We start from the raw sequence: 20175 nt of genomic DNA, 5'->3' as shown, positions 1-20175 counted from the left end.
CAATAGCCGCTTGCAATATGAGCCATTTATTATATTTAAAAAAAATTTATGTTTTGTATTTGTAATGCAATGCCTCTTGGCTTAAAAAAAATCAAATAATAATTTAAATATTTTTGTATAAATTTAACTTTGCTCTAGTCCTTTAACTATCATAATAGTTATTTATTTTTTATTCCTTAACAATAAAATTAACTTGATGGTTCCAAACATCTGACAATATTTCTTGACTGTCCTCAATATCATAACTGCAACTGTAATAATTGGATAAATGACATTTTTGTCTCTCCATATGGAGACTCCCTTTAGCACTTAAACTAACTTAAATTGTCGCCCATTGACCAGGTCTGCTAATGGATTTCCTAGAAGATTTTCCTTTAATGAACTAAATAATTATTTTCAGGGGTATGTTAACAAGGTCCATATAGCTCAAGAATCATTTTCCCAAGTACCATAACCTTCTCGTGGCTATTGGCAGTTGCACAGGATATTTTCAGTAGTCTAATCTCTTATGTAATCGACATTGTTCATCTGATGATAACACCACTTTCTTAAAGTCATACCTAACTGGAGTTGCCCTGTAAATATACCAGATAGAAGAATTTCCTCTTTCTACAATTGGGTTGTTTTTGCTTGTCTCGTACCTGGTTTACCTTCCCAGTTTTTGTTTTGCTTTTTTAGTTAAGTTTCCAGTTCTCATTTAATATAACTGTGGTTTATGCCACAATGTATGTGGGCCTATATGTTGTCCTGGGCTTTGTTTTTAATCCAGTAATTTGTTGTCTTGTCTGTAATTCCCTCCCTGAGACCCACTTTACCACTAGGATATTTGCAGATCCTAGTTTTTGGGTATTTAGGCAGTTTGACTTGATCTCGTAGGCTTGGAAAGTCTTTAGAGCTGCATGGTTATCCGAATTATCGTAGTTGCGCCCTTGAGATAATAGTTATTTATTTCATGTGCACATGTTTCTATGGGTACCAGTTAGAATAGTAGCAAGCTAGCTTAAAGATGGTTTTGAAGGAGCCAAAGGCCATGTGGAATTTTCTAAATGAAGCACTTCATAAATTTAAACAATACTATGAGTATATAATGAAACACTTTCCTCAGCAGGGAGGAAATCGCAAGGCCATTGGCTCTTTAGGAGTATTAGGGAGGAGGTTCGGGATGAAAGGTGTTGTAGTAAGGCGTTTTAATGAGGGTCCAGGGTTTTATGAAGGCACCTGAGCCAACTCTGGCGGTTTCGAGGACAAATGGGATTTGAAGGTCTGTATACAAGGTAAGGTTGGATAAGAAGTAGGGACTGGAATGACTGGATTCTTTGTAGATTGGCATGCTTGGTTGAACGAACAGTTCAATGTATTCGATGAGGGGTTTACTTTAAAGTGAGAGTTTTGATCTGTTGTCAAATAGTGTGGTGGTTACAAATAAGTCATTTGTCGATGTAAAGTCCCAAATAGCGGCATTGGTTGCTGGGAGAGAAATAAAGTTATAGGTTATTTCCTGGGATTTGGTTTCGTTGAGTCTGATCCTCCATTTCTTGAACCTTCCAAAGAGGATAGAGGGTCCTAAAGGTTTCTAAAAATCACTACTGGGTTTCTTGCAAGTATGACGGTACCGTCTGCAGTGAGCACTGTACCGGGATATATAGGAATTGCTCCAGTGTATACTGAAAAGAGAACGGGACCAAGGATGATGCCTTGCGTATCACCCGCTTCGTCGTACGTTCTTAAAAGACTCTCGGACAGTTTGGATTTTAAGATGAGAATACCCTTGAGTTTCCAGAGCAAGCCCTGATGGCAAACTTGATCGGAAGGCTTGCATCACGTCTAAAAAATGGATGATGATTTAACCACCCTGTGGCACTGTTAACATTAGAACTTTATATGTATAAATTTGAAAACGAGTTTAGGTTTAAATGAAATCAACCATTCAGTCAATTATTTACTCGTATAATTAGAAAAATATTAGGACTAAACGATACAGTAGTCATACAATAAAGATAAGACATAAAATTTAAACGCACATAACTCGTTATGAAACCACATAATGTCTAAATTACGATAATAAATGCCCTTGATGTGCAATCTTGAAACCGGCTTTAAAAGCAAAGTGTCGGCAATTTTCCGATAAAGCCCTTCATCAAAGCCCCGGTAAAAGGATTGGTGTGATTTTCCCCGTTCAAAACAGGTCTGAACATGAACATGAAAGGGAGGCTCTTGTTCTTCCTGAAGAACAGCAACATCCACGGTTTGAAATATACAGTGGAGGACATCGGTTGGACACAGCGGTATTTACATATGTTGACGTGTCTATTTGTGATCTATGAACCTTTTTACAAAATGAAATAAGGTGGAAAAAGCAAAAAATGCCCCGTGTTTGTAAAATATCTAAATTTATTGAAATTCCAGAAGAATCGCGAGTCACACAAATTTTGTATACATATTTCGTGCGCTGTATTTGTTTTTTGGTTTCAATTTTTCACCTTAATTAAATTAATCTATTTAGAATGCCATTTTAAAAAAAATGATCCAACGACCGAAATAGAATTAGAAGTCAAGGGCAAACGATGGGCAGGGACTTTGTCGTTTTGCAAATGACTTGGTTTCTGTTAGCCAAAGTGGGCCATTTGCTCTCAATTATCTGTCTAGCTGTTCATAGTTAAGTTTAGAGTCAATTACTCGACCACCAGGAACAAGCACAAAATGCACAATTCCCACGAAGCATCACTTTTCCTCCGAACCTTCACCTGGACGTAAGGATTTTAAAAACCTTTCCACCATTGCGAATCCCTATTAATTCGTAATTTGGAAAGTGCATTTTTTACTATAAGCCGAAGGCACTTTTCTCGGTGGTTTTGGTATGAAATTCCCTTACCGAAATGGCTGTTCCGTAGCCCGGCTAATGCTTCTCATCCACAAAGAACATGTACCGATATTCCTCCTGAAAATTGGCATATTTCTTACTCTTCTTTGCCCATTTCCTTTAGGTGGTAGTTAAGAGGGTGCCAGTATAGAAGCTTTTAATTTTCCTCAAATCTGAGCTGCTGAGAGAGAGTTCCGTCGCCTACACGGAAAACAAACACTTTGAGCCCTGAAGATGATCTCAATAAAGATCGAAACGTTTTCACGATAAAGAAAATGTTTTTCTAAAACCTACGCCACACCAGACCGCATCTCACGATCTCCGAATAATCATCGACTAACGCTCACTAAAAATCACACACTTTTTCAGAGATTTATCTCTTAGCTTGCTTCATACGTAGTGCTTTTGTCCAGTATTTGAGTTTTGTTTTCCCAAGCCATTTTTCCAGTTACACTCCGGTGTACCTAGTTGTGGTCATATTTTGTTTTTATTCTCAATGTGTTTCAGTTAATTGATTTCTGATTATTGAAATAAACAGGCTCTTTTGGATATTAAGCTGCACTTTGGCTGCAATTTATATGGTCGTGTGGTGCCGAGCAAGCTGGCAAAGGTTCAAATATAAACCAGTCGATGTCGTGCAAGAAACTTCATACCTCCATTGGAATTCTTCATTTCCAGCTATTTCCGTCTGCGAGTCCGACGCGGACATCGGAGCGGTAGCTGAACTCGCGGATAAGCAGAAATGTTTATATATTTGCACAAATGATTGATAATTTTCACAGTCAAATCAATTCAGGCTGTACGGCAAAGACCATGACCCGGATCTGGAGACGTTTCTTAGGGACATTGTCTATTTCGAAGGGAATTGCTACTCCTGCCAGAATCTCTGCGAGAAAACCTTGAACTGTACCGACAACTTTGAGGATATGTTAAACAAGGTATGTTTGTGTTTTAAAGAATTATGATTATTTCGGTTTAGTCGAGGCTTCCTTGCCAGAAGCTGTTGAGGGACTGCACCTGGAATGGACAGCCGTTAGAGTGCTGCAAAGCCTTTCGACTTTTAGCGACGGAAACCGGACCATGCTTCACCATGAACTCTATCCACACGCAAAGGTGAATCGTACAGAAAATAAAAATTTTCAACAAATTCGACATTTTGATAAACTTTAAAGGTCAGAAATCAGAAAGATGTCACTCAACATGGTGACAGGGCCGGGGATTTTGAATTTTCAAACGACAAGAGATGTAGTGGTATGAAATTAATCTTAAAAACATTTGCAACAATTTTATTTTGCACAATGACATTTCCGACTATAGCATAACACTAATTACATAAATGTATAAATTTTATCGTTTTACTCTAAATATTTTTTATTTATTCTATCAGGCAGACAACATTCACTCACTCGTTCACTTACTAACCCTCACTCATATTTTACTAACACAGCACTCACTCGTTCACTTACTAACAAACTAATTCATTCAGTCACTCACTCACCCACGCACAGCCTCATTTACTTACTCAATAATACACACAATTACTCCGTCAATAACAAAAAGTCATTTACTGACCAGTCACTCAAAAAACACTCACTGATTCACTCACACTCACTTATTCAGTTAATTACTAACTAACTCACTCTGTAACACATAATAATTAACTGACACAATTATCAGTCATTCAAAAAAACTCACTCCTCACTCGTTTACTTACAAACACACTCACGTACACACACACGCACACACACACACACACACAAATTAAAAAAATAAAACTCTTTATCTCTAACTCATTTTCTATCTCTCTCTCACACTCTCGCAATTATTCATTCATTCAATTACTAACTCTCATACTTTCACACCTGCTGAGTAACACACACATACTAACTCATTCACCCATTCACTCGTCTATGTTCTAATTTATTTACTCACACACTCACCAACACAAATATACACACCCTCACTCATTCCCTCACTCCCTCACCTTCTAACTCACTATCACAAGTATACGTTTATAAACTGTTACAGTCCTTACACTCCTTGGCTAACCACTAACTCACTCATTGGTATACATGCGCGCGCGCACGCACACACACACACACACACACAAATTAAAAAAATAAAACTCTTTATCTCTAACTCATTTTCTATCTCTCTCTCACACTCTCGCACTTATTCATTCATTCAATTACTAATTCACCCACCTTATTTACTTACTCAAGCGTCCACGTTCTAACTAATTTATTTACTCACACACTCACTTAATCATCACTCATTTACCAACTAACTAACTCACATACATTTACTATCACACTCACTCACTAACACATACAATCTCACTTATTCACTTACTAACTCATCTACTACTATTAACTACTCTCTTTCTCTTCTCTTTCTCTTCTCTTTCTCTCTCTCTCTCTCTCTCTCTCTCTCTCTCTCTCTCTCTCTTTATCTCTCTCTTCCCTTTCTCCCCTCTCTCCTCTCTCTCCCACCTCTCTCTCTCTCACTTTCCCTTTACCTCTCTCTTCCATTTCTCCCCTCTCTCCTCTCTCTCCCACCTCTCTCTCTCTCACTCTCCCTTTATCTCTCTCTTCCATTTCTCCCCTCTCTCCTCTCTCTCACTCACTCACTCACTCACTCACTCTCTCTCTCTTACACTCACTCCCTCACTTCCTAACGCACTATCACAAACATACGTTTATAGACTGTGACATCCTTACACTCCTTGGCAATGTTGGGACTGAGTCGGTCTTTAACGAATCTTTGAAAACATCTATTAAAAATTTAATTATGTATACATATTTAAGATTGTTTTGCCCTGATGATGACCTTAAAATAGATCGAAAGCTTGGCAGTAACAATTGAAGTTGTTTTTTCATCGTCATCACTTTTCATCACGGTGATCCAGATTATTCGTGAACACAAATATGCACACACACTCAACTTACCGATCGAAGCACCCTCAGTTATTGACACACTCACTCAATCATTTACTAACTTACTACTAACTCACTTTCGAACAATCACTTACTCATTCACCTTCTATCCAATTCACCCCCTGACTAACTCACTCCTTCATTCACTAACATACAATCGCTTACTAACTCGTTCATTCACTAACCTCCCACACTCATCATTCACCATTCATGACAGTTGAATATGCTACCACAATTCAATAGTTCATAATAATTGTTAAAAATGAAAAGAACCAAAGAATTAAATTTCCAGGTGTACATTCATTCAGAGGAGGACGTCCCGTTTTTGAACCATCCACTACAGGAAAAAGAGCTTGTCATCCTTGGAACCAAAATTTGCCTGACTTTCCAGGTGATGCTCGAAAAAAGGACGCGGTTTCAAGATTAACCGGAATTTTTTTTCCAGATGGCAGAAGTAAACAACGACCCGGCCCTTTACAGGATTCCGATAAACATAAGGAAATGCAAGTTCCCGAAGGAAGGCGGCCTGGCGATGTACGACCATTACAGCTACTCGGCCTGCGTCGTCGAATGCAGAGCAGCAGCCCAACTCGACCTCTGCACCTGCGTCCACCATTTCATGCCCAAATTAAAAAACGGTACAATTTAAAATAAAGATCTTCTCGTGAGAGTTCACTAAAATTGATTTAAACACACCACCTTGTTCAAAAGAAATAGTTATTAGTTAACTAAATTGTAATTAATCTCTCCGGTCTCTCATGGTTTCCTTTAATTAAAAATTTATTGAAAAATTTAACAGATACGCGAAACACTTGTGGAATATCTGGACTAGAATGCTTAACGCGGTTTAGCAGTGAGTATATTATTTTTTGTATGGGAAAAAAACAGTATGTTCAAAAATATTTAAATTTCCTTCAGGACGTTTGGGGACGCTTAAGACACCGGAGAGCTCTATAGACGGTCTCACTTGCAACTGTCCTTCTAGCTGCAACGAACTTGACACAATTATCGTCTCAAAATCGGCTCAAGGGTAAATATCTTTTTTTTTATTATCGTAATTAGGAAGGGTATAAGTCTACAAATTAAACACGATTTTATTAGAAACCCAGCCGATTTTTCCGATATTACAATAAAAATGGAAAGCCTTCCGAAGAGCCGGTTCAAAAGATTTGTCTCCTTGACCAACCTCGAGTTTGCAGGTAAGGAATCTGAACATATTCCGAAATCCAAGTGTTTTACAATTGATCTTTATTTTTTAGTCTATTTGGGAGGAATTTTAGGACTGAATTTCGGTGCAAGTTTACTGAGCATCGTTGAAACTGTCTACTTTATCTTCATAAGACGAATGGACGATCAAGAGACGCAAACCATACAGAAAACAGACCCAAGAACAGATGAAACATGATCATTTTTATCAACACTTTTTCAATACATATAAATTTATACAAATCAAAGATTAAAATTAAAAAAATATATCACAGTATAAATAATGATTTTCTTCCACTATTCGCACGTCACGTAAAGCTTAATGGACATGCTAATACGATAAGATCTATTTGCCCTTTAATTACCGTCGACTCTTTCTCATTTTTCAACTGGGCCACGAGAACATGAGGTTGACGAAGGCGAACTTGAGCTTTTTTAAAAGGATCATAATATACTTTTCAAAAAGTTCGATCCACGGCCTTAAATACATAGCCCAGGCCGACAGGCACATTACAGAAAGGTAAATAAGAAACAAATTTAAAAAAATACATTTTCTTTATATTATTTTTTATTAACCTTCAAAGGCAGTAAAATATATAAAAAGTCACTGTTCCTTCTGCGTGATCTATACGAAATGATCCATATTAAGCATAAAATATCAATTATACTTGTATAGAATATGAAATTAAAGAAATTACTCGAAACTTTTTTTCCATCAGAAAACCCATTACGCTTGTACCCAAAGCTGTTCTTCAGATGTGGTCCTAAGACCCTGGCTAGGATGTCAAGGCCTCTGGTTTGGCCTCATCACATTCCGAACCCACTGTGAATTTTTAAAAAAATCATCATCCTATCTACCTATAGAACCACATCATATCCGCACCACTAACTTCCTTTTGCTCTGGTACTACTCAAATTTTATCCTTGACCTCAAAACTCTGCAACCAAACTCTTCCTGCCGTCCCATCAGCCTATATCCTCCCGTGCCAAATATATTTGAGAATTTATTAGGTTTCGTGGTCCGCTTGACCGAATAAATTCTTTTCAATTAATTAAGGCTTTGGTTGAGAGTGGGTTCGAATCCCGCTTGTGACAATGACTTTTTTGTCTCAACCAAAGCCTTATATAATATTTGAGAATGTTCGGCTTTCGTCCTCACTTTACACAATCCAGTAGGTGATTTCCATTGAGAACTACCATCCTCATCCCTAAAGGATAAACTGAACGGAAGCCTTTTTTTTTATGTGCCTCAATCGTTTGACTGGTGTGACAAGTGGGTCTCGTTTTATTTTGTATCTTTCACCTCTGCCTAAAGATGGCTCCAGACGTGCGGTACTCGCCGAAAGCCGATTGTAGTCGAATGTTTGCCAAGTCTCGAGATGCTCATCTTGGCATTCGCCAAATCGCGTACCTATGTCTACACATATGCAGGGTTTGTACAAGAACCCAGTTTGTGCGGAAACAGCGAATATTCGCCAAGTGCCGTGCAAGTCCTAAATTTACTACCATCGTGATGAACAACATTGAAGCTGCGGTTACTGTTTGTGTTAATGAGTCCAAAACCTGGTCGAACAACTACAGGGAGGCACGCGAAGAATTTCATAGAAGGACCATCCAAAAAAATTACGAAAGAATTACTAGATTGGCAACCGCAACCGAACCAGGATTCTGGTTGGACTCCTGACAGGATATTGTCACTTAAAGCACATGCGCAGGATAGGAGTACAGACAAAAGAAACACTGTGCAAATGCTGCCAGGAAGAGGAGGAGACCGCAGAACACATTTTATGTTTCTGCGAAGGTAGGTGCGGGTTCTTGCTACTAGGTCAAGAAAAACGCTCTAACGAGAAAAGGCTCAAGTTTCCAGTCCTGTAACTATCACCTATATGCCGATGACTCCCAAATATACATATCCTTCCACCCTTCCGATCGTCACTCGGCCACTCTCAAGATCCAAAAAGACCTAAACTCCATCAACGAATGGGCCCATAAAAATTCCCTAGTCCTCAATCCGTCCAAATCCACCGCCATAATTATCGGGTCCAGGCAACTCCTCAATTCCCTCCCCAGCATCCCACCTCTCATGCTAAATAACCATCCCATCCCCTTCTGCTCTTCGGTTAAAAACCTAGGAGTAGTCTTTGACCAAAACCTTTCCTGGCATTCTCACATTTCCCAAATTTCCCGCCATTCCATTGCCTCCCTCAGCCTGTTTCGTCGGTCCTGGCTTCTCTTACCTTTCTCCACCCGCAAACTCCTTGTATCTTCCCTTATACTTCCCTTCTTCGATTATAGCTGTTTGGCATACGGTGGTCTCTCGGAGGGGGAGAACGCGCGATTGAAGCGTATTATGAATTGTTGCGTAAGATTTGTGTACGGCACCCCACGGGGATCCCGAGTGTCGGGGTTGTATTCCCAACTTTCCTGGCTATTCCCTTCCTTCCGTGCACAGTATTTCCTAGGTTGCTTTCTTTTCCAGTCCATCCACTCTCGTCGTCCTCCTTACATCATCCAATCCCTCCAATTCAACTCCTCACATCTCACTCGTAAGACCCGCTCATCCCCAATCGACCTTATCCTTCCGCAACATACAACCCATACCTTCGAAAGATCCTTTCTGATCCGAGCCCCTAAACTCTGGAACTCCCTTCCCCTTTCTATTCATCACGCTGCCTCCTTTTCCTCCTTTAAATCCCACCTGTATAATCACCTCCTCTCCCAACAAGCAGAGACCTCATGTTAACATTTGTTATTTTTGCTTAATATTCTCGTAATTTTTTCCTCTGTCCTGCCTTATTGGTATACATTGTGCCAAGATTTGTTATCTTTTTTTTTTACTTTTAACTTCATAAAAGGAACTTCTTTTATTTATTTCATGTAAATTATTCTTAGGGGACACCAGTCCCAGAATAAAGTTATTTTTTTCTTCTTCTTCTTCTTCTTCTTAAAGAAAAACCGCAAGCAAGATCCTAACACTAAGGAGCAGCTGGCAAAGCTATGGAGGCTGATTAACAACCTGAAACTGCCCAGTGAGTTATAAAAAAACAGGGGTGCACAATAGATCTATTCAGGTCGAGGTGCAGAAGGCCTTGTGGCCGCCTCTTTTGTCCCTATCCCTATCCGCTACTGTTTTGTGTAGTGGCTACAAACTAAGTCACAATCAGCCACACTGTTACCCCATCTTCCGTTTCCACGCATCGAAAACTCTTTCCTTTTTTTGATTTTTGTTTGTTGTTGTGATTCGGAAGAGAAGCGTTCCAAAATATTGGTTCAGCTTGATCGTGGAACTCCAAGACTGTTACGTTAGGCCAGTCCATTCTTAACCAACAGAAATAACGCTATTTGATTAATAAATCTATACTTGTTAAGAATCGATTATTATCGAAAAATAAATAACAGTAAATAGGCACATATTTTCGATCAGTTCGTCCCACTAATCGGGATTCGGCGAATCCCGCATGTCTGGACCAACCTTAATGGTTCCGAGTTCGCCAAGGATCGGACTACTCCGAATGCTCTCTGGGAGCCGGGGTGCTCCAGGGCAACGTATTCTGACCAATCCTATCCATCATCATCTTCAGATATACCGACTACCTTCCTTGCTTCTTTTGCCGACGACAAAGTGCTATCCTTTAATCCTGAGCTCCAGGCACACATTACAGATAGTCGAATGGTAGTAAACTGGGAGGGGGGTGTTACTTTTACCCTCCGAAAGAAAACCGCTCATACAATATTTCTCAATAATACTTTTCTAAAGCCAACTTACCTTGAGTTTTATCTCGATGATGGTGATGGGCTCTAGAATGTGGGGGTTTTATGCTATCCAAGCACTGCTGGTTTCTGGCTTATTTTACTTTTCCTAGTTTCTTAGTGCAATTGACACGATCCTTCTCTTAAGAAGTGTTAGGTCATTTAATGTCGCTGTTACAATTCCTTTCCTTGGGTTTTGTATCCCAGGTTGTCTCCATGGAGCATTTGAAGATGATATGGGTGTCTGTTTCTTCCTTCTCGTTGCATCACCCACAAATCCATCATTCGATCCAATTTTATTTTTTCTTAGATGCCAGTGACCTCTCCTCTGAGTTTGGCTCTCTATAAAGCCTTGTTCCCTCAGCGTGTGGCTTAACAAGCGTAATCATAAACTTTTGATCTGTAGTGGTCCGACTCCTAAAAGCTCGTTGCTTGGCGAATCACCGAGCGGCCAATAGTCACCCACTACGTAAATTTTTTCAAATGAAGTCACATTTGATTTAAAGATCGATGCTAATACAGTGTTTATGTATTACGATTTATAGATGTTGAAAAATTAATTTATTTAAGAGAAAATCAGTAAAACTGCAACAAACCACAGCAGATCGTGGGAAAAGGTGCTGGAGCCGTACTGAGGCTTGTCATCCGTCGAGCCCCAGGCCTTTGATGTTTGGAGTATTTTCCGACAAAACATGCGAAAGGCACTCGCGAGCAATAACGAGTTTTATGTTTCCCACGGCATGAGGCATGGCAAACGACTGGCCAAGTTCGTCAAGCCACACGCCTTGGGAACAAAGCTTAACTGTAGCAGCAGTTTGCTAGTTTTAGTGTTTGGTATGTCTGACACCTCTGAAGTTGGTCCAGAGTTCTTCTCATCTCACATTACTCTGCAATTGTATTTTATTTTTAATGACAAAATAACACAGACCAACCTGACCAATAAACGTCACCAAGACTGGCAAACTCACTGCTGCAGTTGGAGAGGGCCAGACTCAGAGGACTATTGATTCGGTCTCTGGCATCTGAGAAAACATCTATGTCACAAGGGCATTTATAATGATGATCCCATTTGCAGATTATATAATAAGAAAGAAACAGCTATCCTTATCATCTTCAAATGCGAAGCTACGGCTCAATGAAAATTTAACCTAGCATACAGAAAAATCTAGAGAATGAAATTGTAGCAGCAACAGTTAATGACCTAATACTTCTTAGAAGAAGGATTGAGCGATTGCACTGAACTAGGTAAATAGGAAGGTACAATAAACCATAAGACTAGTGCCTGGGGAGCTCAACCCTGCTTCCTAGTATCTTCATAAAAACAATACAGACAAAACAGCAAGGATAGGCAGTCTAAAATGATCAGAAATGGCAAAACTACACGTCCATCACCTTGCAGACTCAGAAGATTAATTAGCATTTGTTTATTCAGGATTTTTTGGGCTCTGGCTTGCTCAGTCGCAACGTACGCTACTGTTTTGCTCTTGGTCGCAGCTCATTACAATTCTGAAAACAGCCCTGTCAGTTTTGTAGTCAGTTCTGCATATCTGGATTGGAATACATCTTTTCCAGCGGTATCTCTGTGCGAAACAGGTTCCCTCGACAAAATTGATCTTGCTAGGAAAAGGTATGAAATTTGACTGCACTTAATATTTTGCCTAGTTACCTTTTTACATTTTTTGTTTTTGTTTTAGATTATACGGGGTCAGTAGTTCGAAAAACCTTCTATTCTACGTTAATGACATCGCCTATTTCAGGGGCATCTGCGAATCATGCGAATACAGGTGTTCTTATGAATTTAATTGCACCGAAGACTATGAAACAATAGTTAATGCGGTAAGACTTTCTGGTTCCAAGGTATAAATTAATATGAAATGTACACATTTGTGAAATAATATTTGTTTTTTATTTCACATTGAATTTCAAGCATCTATACATCCTCATTGAGTAGAAGACTTCCATTTAACGTGTACTGTTAGATTGATACTCTGATTTTTTTTTTTTTTTAACAAGTTTATTGGAGTTTCAAACTGACTAGTCAATTCACCTTGGTCTAAATCTTTGTTACTGCCACCTGTCCTACTCTTTATTTTTCTGCCTGTGCATAGATGAATAAAACTTTGTGTGGAACTGTTGTTACATTGACATGGCTGTGTATGATACTAAATTTGTTACATATACATTATTTTTGCCATGTCCGGCTAAGTGCCTGATTGTGAAATTAATCTCTAATTGCCTGACAGACCCAAGCAGTGACAACATGCAGGCTAGAATGAAAACTCAAGAAAAAAATATCGAAATTTTTAATTAATCCCCATCTGAGACCTTCATGGTTTGATGGTTAAAAGTTAGGTTAGGTTAGGTTAATATTTTATGCCCAACATGCATTAAATATATCTATGCTCCTCATTGAATGTGTTATAGCTCACGCTAGCTTCAGTATTTTTATTAGCATCCATGTACTTGATAGTGGTAAACAGTCAGGGGTATTTAATGTACACTGACTTTTGCACTTGTTTTGACTGTTGTGTGGTTTCTTCTCAAGTCTTCTCTTTATATAACTCATCAGTGCAGATGAATATGACGTAGGAAGGCTTTTGTCATGGAAGACAACTTATCCTTTATCCCATTCCCTGGCCTACGTAATTTCTCAGCCAAATCAAAACATCTAGGTATTAAAATGGGGTACGGGCCTACTCAGGCTTTTAACCCCTCGGGTCCTGGTCGCCCGCCCTGTGTAATATAGGTATTAAAAATGAAATACCAATACTAATGGATACACTTATATTGATCTGATCGACACATCACTTGTTCTGGGTCAACCAGTTCAAAATACCATATTTACAAAAAGTGAATCTACCAACTCACCCCACCTTCATCATTTCTACCATATTTACTGTAGTGCATAGTTACCAAATGTAAAAATTATTTAATTTAAATTGAAATCTGATCAGAATAATTTCTGTCTTGAAAATCATTTTATAATAATTATAAGTTTTGTTTTTGCTTTTAAGGCGAGGCTTAAACTGGAAGACTTAATTCTTCAGTGTGCTTGGAACGATGTGCCTTTTAACTGTTCTGAAAAGTTTGCCCTTGTGTCAACAGAACTTGGGCCTTGTTATACCATGAATTCATTTCATTCAAATATGTAAGCAAATGTAATAACTTTAAATAATTATAAGAAATTTTTACTTTATGAACTGTTCAAGGAAACTGAATGATTTTGTTTCAAATCGACAAATTGGACTAGGAAAATTGAAACTATCCATCAGTACTACTGAAGTGAGGGTAAGTGTCACAATTTCTTTATAGGACCATTGTTGATTTGATCCAATCATTGGTGAAATTTTAGGTTTTTATTCATCCACATGAAGATAAGCCATTCCCAAACACATACATACAACCGCAAATTGACATAAATGGCTTTGAATCTTTTGTCACGCTGCTTAAGGTAAGTTGATGACTCATCACTAAACTTATACATAATTGCGTTCCTGTATTTAGATCGTGGAAATAGAAAATGATCCAAACTTACGGAGTTTGGCGATTTCAAAGAGAAAATGTAGATTCCCGGATGAAAACTATCTAAAATATAGCAAATGGTACAGCTATTCGGGATGCATAGAAGAATGTAGGCTGAACCATACAATAGCACTGTGTAACTGCACGCACCATTTCCAGCCCAGAGTTGGTGAGATAAGTCGAACAAATTACTTTAATTTAATCAATAATTATTGTTTGATTACAGCTGGAGTACAGCGTTGCAGTGTAGCTCAACTAACCTGCTTGACAAGAAATGACCGTAAATTTTTCCTCTAGACCTTACACGATTTTTTGAAACTGTTGGGAATTTATTTTTTACAGTATATTTGAGAAAGTTGAAAAGTCCTGGGGAAATGGGAATGGAATGTAACTGCATGGGGACCTGTATTGAATCGGAATACAGTAAAATTAAAACCATAACAGTGTAAGTTAAATATTTTGAACTTAAAACTTTTCATTGATCTCACGTCTATGATCTAGTGCAGATTTCGATTCATCATTCACTATTCAAATGGTTCATTTTCCATCTTATAAATTCAAAAGACAAGTCGTCAGAAATAACTTAGACCTTGTGGGTAAGTGGAAGCGCTTTGGAGTTGAAAACTGATTTGAATAAATATATTTTAAATGTTTTCAGTCAGCATGGGAGGAACTGTTGGCCTGTTTCTGGGCGCCAGTCTTTTAAGCATTGCCGAGTTTATATACTTCGTTTTCGTTAGAAAATATTCATCTAAAAGGAGAAACAAAAAGATATCAAATCAGAAATCTCAAAATAGAAACTCTTTTTCCATACTTTCAATTGGTGTGCTGGATGAACCTAACAAGCACAATTTTGAACATAATTTACACATTTAAAAAAAAAAAAGGCACTGATCAAGAAAAAATATACTATATACATTTATTATTTAATTAGTTATCTGTTTATTATTAATAATTATTTCCTATATATTTTGCATAAAAACCATTAATAATATATATTTATTGTGCAATGAATAAATTTATTTTTTTATTATTTTTTTATGGGCACTATAGGAATGGTGAAGGAGAAAAATTGATTCCTTTATGGTTTGTAAATGTTTTTTTTTTCTTCTATTTGTAAACGGCACAGTAAAAAGCTTTTAACCATTAACGGGGATAATGGACTGGTAATGCTCGGTGAAAGCTTCAGTGCTGTGTTAGCTTCAAGATGCTTCAATTCGCTAATGTTATGAATACAATTTCTTTTCGTGTCAAAGCGTATTTCAATAACAGCTCCATACACGGGCTAAGGTATATAACTCAGCCCAAGAGGCACATCACAGAAAGGTGATTTAAATTTGTTTCGCACGAACACTTAAAATTTGTAAATTTACTTCGCACGAAATACTTTATCAGTTGAAAACTTATGTAAAAAAAAATTAATAAAGCTTGACAGACAAAGTTGTATTTATTTAGAATTTGAAAATGCAGTAGAATGCGGGATGGTTTGGATGTTTGCTGCCTTGTGTGTTTTTAAATTTTGAGAGCTGGAGCAGACAAGGCAGAATAGGAAATCACATCAGCATGGCATTCTACTAGTGATCACCTTATCGCCCTCTGAACCAATACAAATTTTGTTAATTGTATCGATGGCGATGTGGCTTCCTCTTCCTCCTTGTCCAATCCAGCTCTGAACCAAGTCCAACTCCTGGTCACAATGGCCCCAAGAAATTTTGGTTAAAAGAAAAATTATGGACAGTGAACATCAATCAGCGAACCTAGCTTTCTCTCAAAACCTTTTTTGCAACACGAAAAAATTTGGTCAGTTGATTTCTATTTGATATTAATTGAAATGAGACCTTGTTTTCACCTTACTATAAAACCCTTGAATAAATAAATTTAATTTTGCATCCTTAATTTTTTGTAGAATATTTTGGTCAGTTGTATGCTCGGCTGCAGTGTATGCAACATTCCTTCTTGTATCAGCTACTTGGTACAACTTTCAACACAATGCCGTCAGCTTTGTAGTCGAGACGTCATATCTTGATTGGAACACGACCTTCCCGACTGTGACAATATGCGAGAATGAAGCCCCAGACAAAATATTTGATTTTAGTAGAAAGTATATCGGACGAAAAAAAAATTAAAGTAAAATCTGTAAATAAAATTTTTCTATTTCCAGGTTGTTTGGCAAAGTAAGAAACATGAATCTGGATTTTTACCTAAGGGATATCACTTTCTTTGATGGCACATGCAACTCTTGCTCCATGCATTGTGGCATCACCATGAACTGCACAGAAGACCTAGACATGCTGATCAATGAAGTAATCAAATTTATTACCATTTATTTTACTTTTTATTTGAAAAAGTTGTTTTATTTTTAGTTAAGGTCGGGATGTGCCAATTTAATTGGTTCGTGCTACTGGAACGGCCGACAGTTTGATTGTTGCAAGCATTTTCTCCCATTAATAACAGAATTGGGAGTCTGTTATTCCCTCAATTCCTTACAAACAAAAAAGTACAACTGTTGTAGTTATTATTATACTGTTGTTTAAATAATTGATTATTTGAAAGGTATAGCAGTGAATGGCTTGATTTGGTTTCGAATAAATATACAGGACCAGGATTTCTGAACATGATGGTTTACGAATCAGTGAAAGTGAGTTTTATATTAAAATTTGTCTGACTTAAAAACTGATGTTGGTTCATTTAGGTGTTTATACATGCAGAAGAAGACGTCCCTTATTTGAATCATCCTCAAGATGAAAAGGCGGTTCTTAATTGGGGTCTCGAATTCGAAATGACTTTCCAGGTGTGTTATTGCATTGAACAGATGTTTAGTTGTGATTACATGGTGCGATTTTGTAGGTCAATGAGATTGAAAATGACCAACAGTTGCAAAAAGTTTCCGTTGAACAAAGAAATTGCAGGTTCCCGTCTGAAAACCCTTTTAACCTGTACAAGTTCTACAGTTATTCTGCTTGTGTGGTCAATTGCAGAGCGGAAGCTCAGAAGAGACTTTGCAATTGCACACATCATTTTATGCCAAAACAAGGTACAAAAGTTTAGAATTAAGTTTTCAGAAGTTTTTTAACACAAAGATAAATTTATAAACAAAGCATTTTTACATTTAAAAAAAATTAATTGATCTTATGTATTTATTTTCACAGACGGAGTACAAACTTGTGACATAAAAGGTCTTACATGTTTATCAAAACACTCAGGTGAATGTTCTTATGATTTACAACTGATTAGTGACTTATATAAGCTCAAATCTATTGGCAGTCCAGGGTCAAACCTTGGTCTTATCCATCCAGCTACCGAGGTTGGCTCCAGGGGTTATCAAGCCATTTCAGCCACCAACAATCATTTCCTAAATCCAAACCTATTCACACTCTCATTTACTCTTAAATACATGCTTTTTTATTTACATATCCTTCGCTCAGGGTGGTGAGGTACTCGGTATTCATCCATCCCCCTTTACACTTGCATAACTAGCCTAATTGAGTCAATCTTCCACCATTGGCCATATCACACTAAACATTCACAATAATAAATACATTCACTCTCAACACATACTAGGTACACAAAACTATCAGTACTGCATATAATAAAACAACCCTGTTTCCTCCAAAAATGAGAACAGGGACCCAGCTCAAGCACATTATCATGTCAGGTGGCATGCCTACAGGCTCTCTATATGGAGCCAAAGAATTGCAGCTTTCATTTAGGTGGGACACATTGAGACTTTTCTCAACAAAATAACTTATATAAACATTTTATGACAATTTTGAAATTATACATTGAATTGTACTTTCTCTCTCCAATTGTACCTCTATACTGTTTATGTTTAAAATGTTAGATGTATTGACCGATTTTCAACTCACAAATAATCTGGATCTAAGTATGTTCTGAATAAGACAACAAATTCAATTTTTCTGCCAAGCTACCTATTAATATTTAATTATGTCAATTTGTAAAAATCTTTAAGATTGTTTTGCTTTAATGGTGACCTGAAAATAGGTTGAAAGCATTTTATTGAATTTGTTCTTCATCCAGACCATACCAGATTATAAGAAATCCAGATTATTTGCGAGTATAGTTTAATTATTTTATTTTATAGTAATGTTTCTCTTTTATACAGAAATGCTTAGAGCACTACGGACATCAGAGAGTAAAAAGAAAGGGCTCGTCTGCAATTGTATGTCTAGCTGTTCAGAACCAGAATACACTGTCATATCCAAAATATCATCAAGGTATCATTTTATTTTGATTTATTAACATCTTAATCATGCGTTTTTTTGTTTTTTTTTTCAGAGTAGAAGATATATATGGATCAAAGATATCCATAATCATGGACAACCTGCCTTCACAGAGATTTAAGAGGAATGTCGTACGATCCCGTCTTGACCTTGTCGGTAGGCTAGATATACCATGTAATTTGTATCTTTTTCAAATATCGTTTTTATTTTATAGTGAGCATTGGTGGAACAGTTGGATTATTTCTGGGCGCCAGCATCTTGAGCACCGTTGAATTGGTTTATTTCATTTTTCTACGTTGGTCGTACCAAGAGAAAACAGTCAATGACCGACCAACAAGGAAAATGAATACATTAAACAGAACTAAGTTGAAAACTAATGTAAAAAAGAATTATAACATAACAAACCCTCATAAACATCAGCAGTTTTACTCTGATTTCAGATATCCAATTCTTTAGTCAAACTTGTACAGCAATAATTTTACTTTTAAGCAGTTGTATTAATACTAATGAGTATAATACTCGATTAAAGATAAAAACACCACAAATTAAATATTTGTTTTATTTTATTGTGAAGCTTCCACAATGTTAATTGTTTGCGCTTTTTTAAGATAATGAATTTGTAGTTTGATTTTTCTTGTTTGACTTGGTCTGCCTAACCGACTGTAGCATTTCCAGCAAAATGCTAAAATACATCAGATTTGGTAGATTGATCGCTTTATTAAATCATGCAAAGTTAGGTCTCTTAGAGCTTTCTCCCACTCAACAAGAACTCTCAGGATAACTTAGGACAGGGTTTCCCAAACATAAAACTCGAGCCAAATTCAAAAGTAATAATTTGAACATTAATTACCAATGAACTAATGGGAAGAGTGAGATGTTTTAGCCTGTACAATTTGGATATGTTTGGCTTAGTTTATGATAGCTGTAGATGGATGTTGGGTTCAGCATCTAGACAGTTTCGTATTTAGGTAAGTTGTGGCAAATGGAAGAACATTTGCTTTTTCAACAAGCGGGTAAAATTTTTGTTTTCCAGAAAGAGTAGAAAATGGGGGTAAGTATCGGACTCGATAGTAGATTTCAAGTTGGAATCTGAAGTAACATCTATCAAACATTCATATTCACTTGAAGATAGACTGGTTGGCTTTGTCAAAACTGAAAACGGCATGGCCTCGACCAGTTGGGAAGTAATATTCAAAGGACATTTCCACTTCCACTGGCTGTTTGGCCTGCACCTACCCGAGACATAACAAATTTGAGTATGCTGGATCCTGCTGAGGTGCATCATGAAGGTTGTCCTTCATTTGGCTAGTCGTCAGTAATGTCCCCACCTGAAGATTGTCCTTCTGCCTCATCGGTTCCAATTTGGCGCTTTCCTGGATGTGCTTATACTGCATGCTTCCTCAGAGATCCTTACTTCAGCCAATCGATCCATATTGAAGTAAATAACTGATCAATGAAAATACTGCACTCGAAGAACTCGAGAAGTTTGAGCTTGTTTCACATTTTTGAGAAACAGTGGCTATTTATATACAAAATTGGAAAAATCCAGGGAGTTCCAAAAGCAGCGACCGACCAGATTAGTCCTGTCCATCCACTTACCTTGCCTATTTTGCATTTTATTTTTTATTATTAGTTTTTTAAATTTTATTTATTCATTCTA

The 20175-nt window shown here is 37.4% G+C and overlaps 2 protein-coding genes across 4 annotated transcripts; both read left to right on the top strand.

Moving 5' to 3' along the window:
* Nucleotides 1–58: 58 nt before the first annotated feature.
* On the top strand, nucleotides 59–7280 carry LOC106666029 (pickpocket protein 28-like). Of its 2 annotated transcripts, XM_024228303.1 has the most exons (11): nucleotides 59–2285; nucleotides 3399–3596; nucleotides 3657–3798; nucleotides 3840–3973; nucleotides 4033–4111; nucleotides 6089–6187; nucleotides 6242–6434; nucleotides 6596–6649; nucleotides 6715–6826; nucleotides 6898–6995; nucleotides 7056–7280. In XM_024228303.1, exons 1-11 carry the CDS (start codon nucleotides 2194–2196, stop codon nucleotides 7199–7201), a joined length of 1347 nt encoding a protein of 448 aa, XP_024084071.1. In that variant the 5' UTR covers nucleotides 59–2193; the 3' UTR covers nucleotides 7202–7280. The 2 variants fall into 2 exon arrangements, with proteins under 2 accessions (XP_024084071.1, XP_024084072.1); XM_024228304.1 differs by lacking the exons at nucleotides 3840–3973; nucleotides 4033–4111.
* A 25-nt stretch (nucleotides 7281–7305) lies between these two features.
* LOC106664971 lies at nucleotides 7306–18998 on the top strand. 2 transcript variants are annotated; one of them, XM_014391119.2, is made up of 19 exons: nucleotides 7306–7522; nucleotides 12185–12379; nucleotides 12447–12588; nucleotides 13767–13900; nucleotides 13962–14040; nucleotides 14105–14203; nucleotides 14257–14443; nucleotides 14501–14554; nucleotides 14617–14719; nucleotides 16181–16375; nucleotides 16436–16577; nucleotides 16638–16771; nucleotides 16828–16912; nucleotides 16967–17065; nucleotides 17122–17308; nucleotides 17424–17477; nucleotides 18398–18509; nucleotides 18571–18671; nucleotides 18730–18998. In XM_014391119.2, the coding sequence occupies exons 1-19, from the start codon at nucleotides 7407–7409 to the stop codon at nucleotides 18969–18971; spliced, it is 2460 nt and encodes an 819-aa protein (XP_014246605.1). In that variant the 5' UTR covers nucleotides 7306–7406; the 3' UTR covers nucleotides 18972–18998. The 2 variants fall into 2 exon arrangements, with proteins under 2 accessions (XP_014246605.1, XP_024084069.1); XM_024228301.1 differs by having other exon boundaries at nucleotides 7307–7522; nucleotides 18571–18667; nucleotides 18730–18818.
* Nucleotides 18999–20175: the final 1177 nt, after the last annotated feature.

The sequence above is a fragment of the Cimex lectularius genome, unplaced genomic scaffold (genome assembly GCF_000648675.2).
Source record: "Cimex lectularius strain Harlan isolate CLEC.00 unplaced genomic scaffold, Clec_2.1 scaffold1, whole genome shotgun sequence".
In the NCBI taxonomy this organism is placed as follows: Eukaryota; Metazoa; Arthropoda; class Insecta; order Hemiptera; family Cimicidae; genus Cimex; species Cimex lectularius.
Note: the sequence above shows the minus strand (reverse complement) of the source record. Positions and strands in the feature narration are given on the sequence as shown.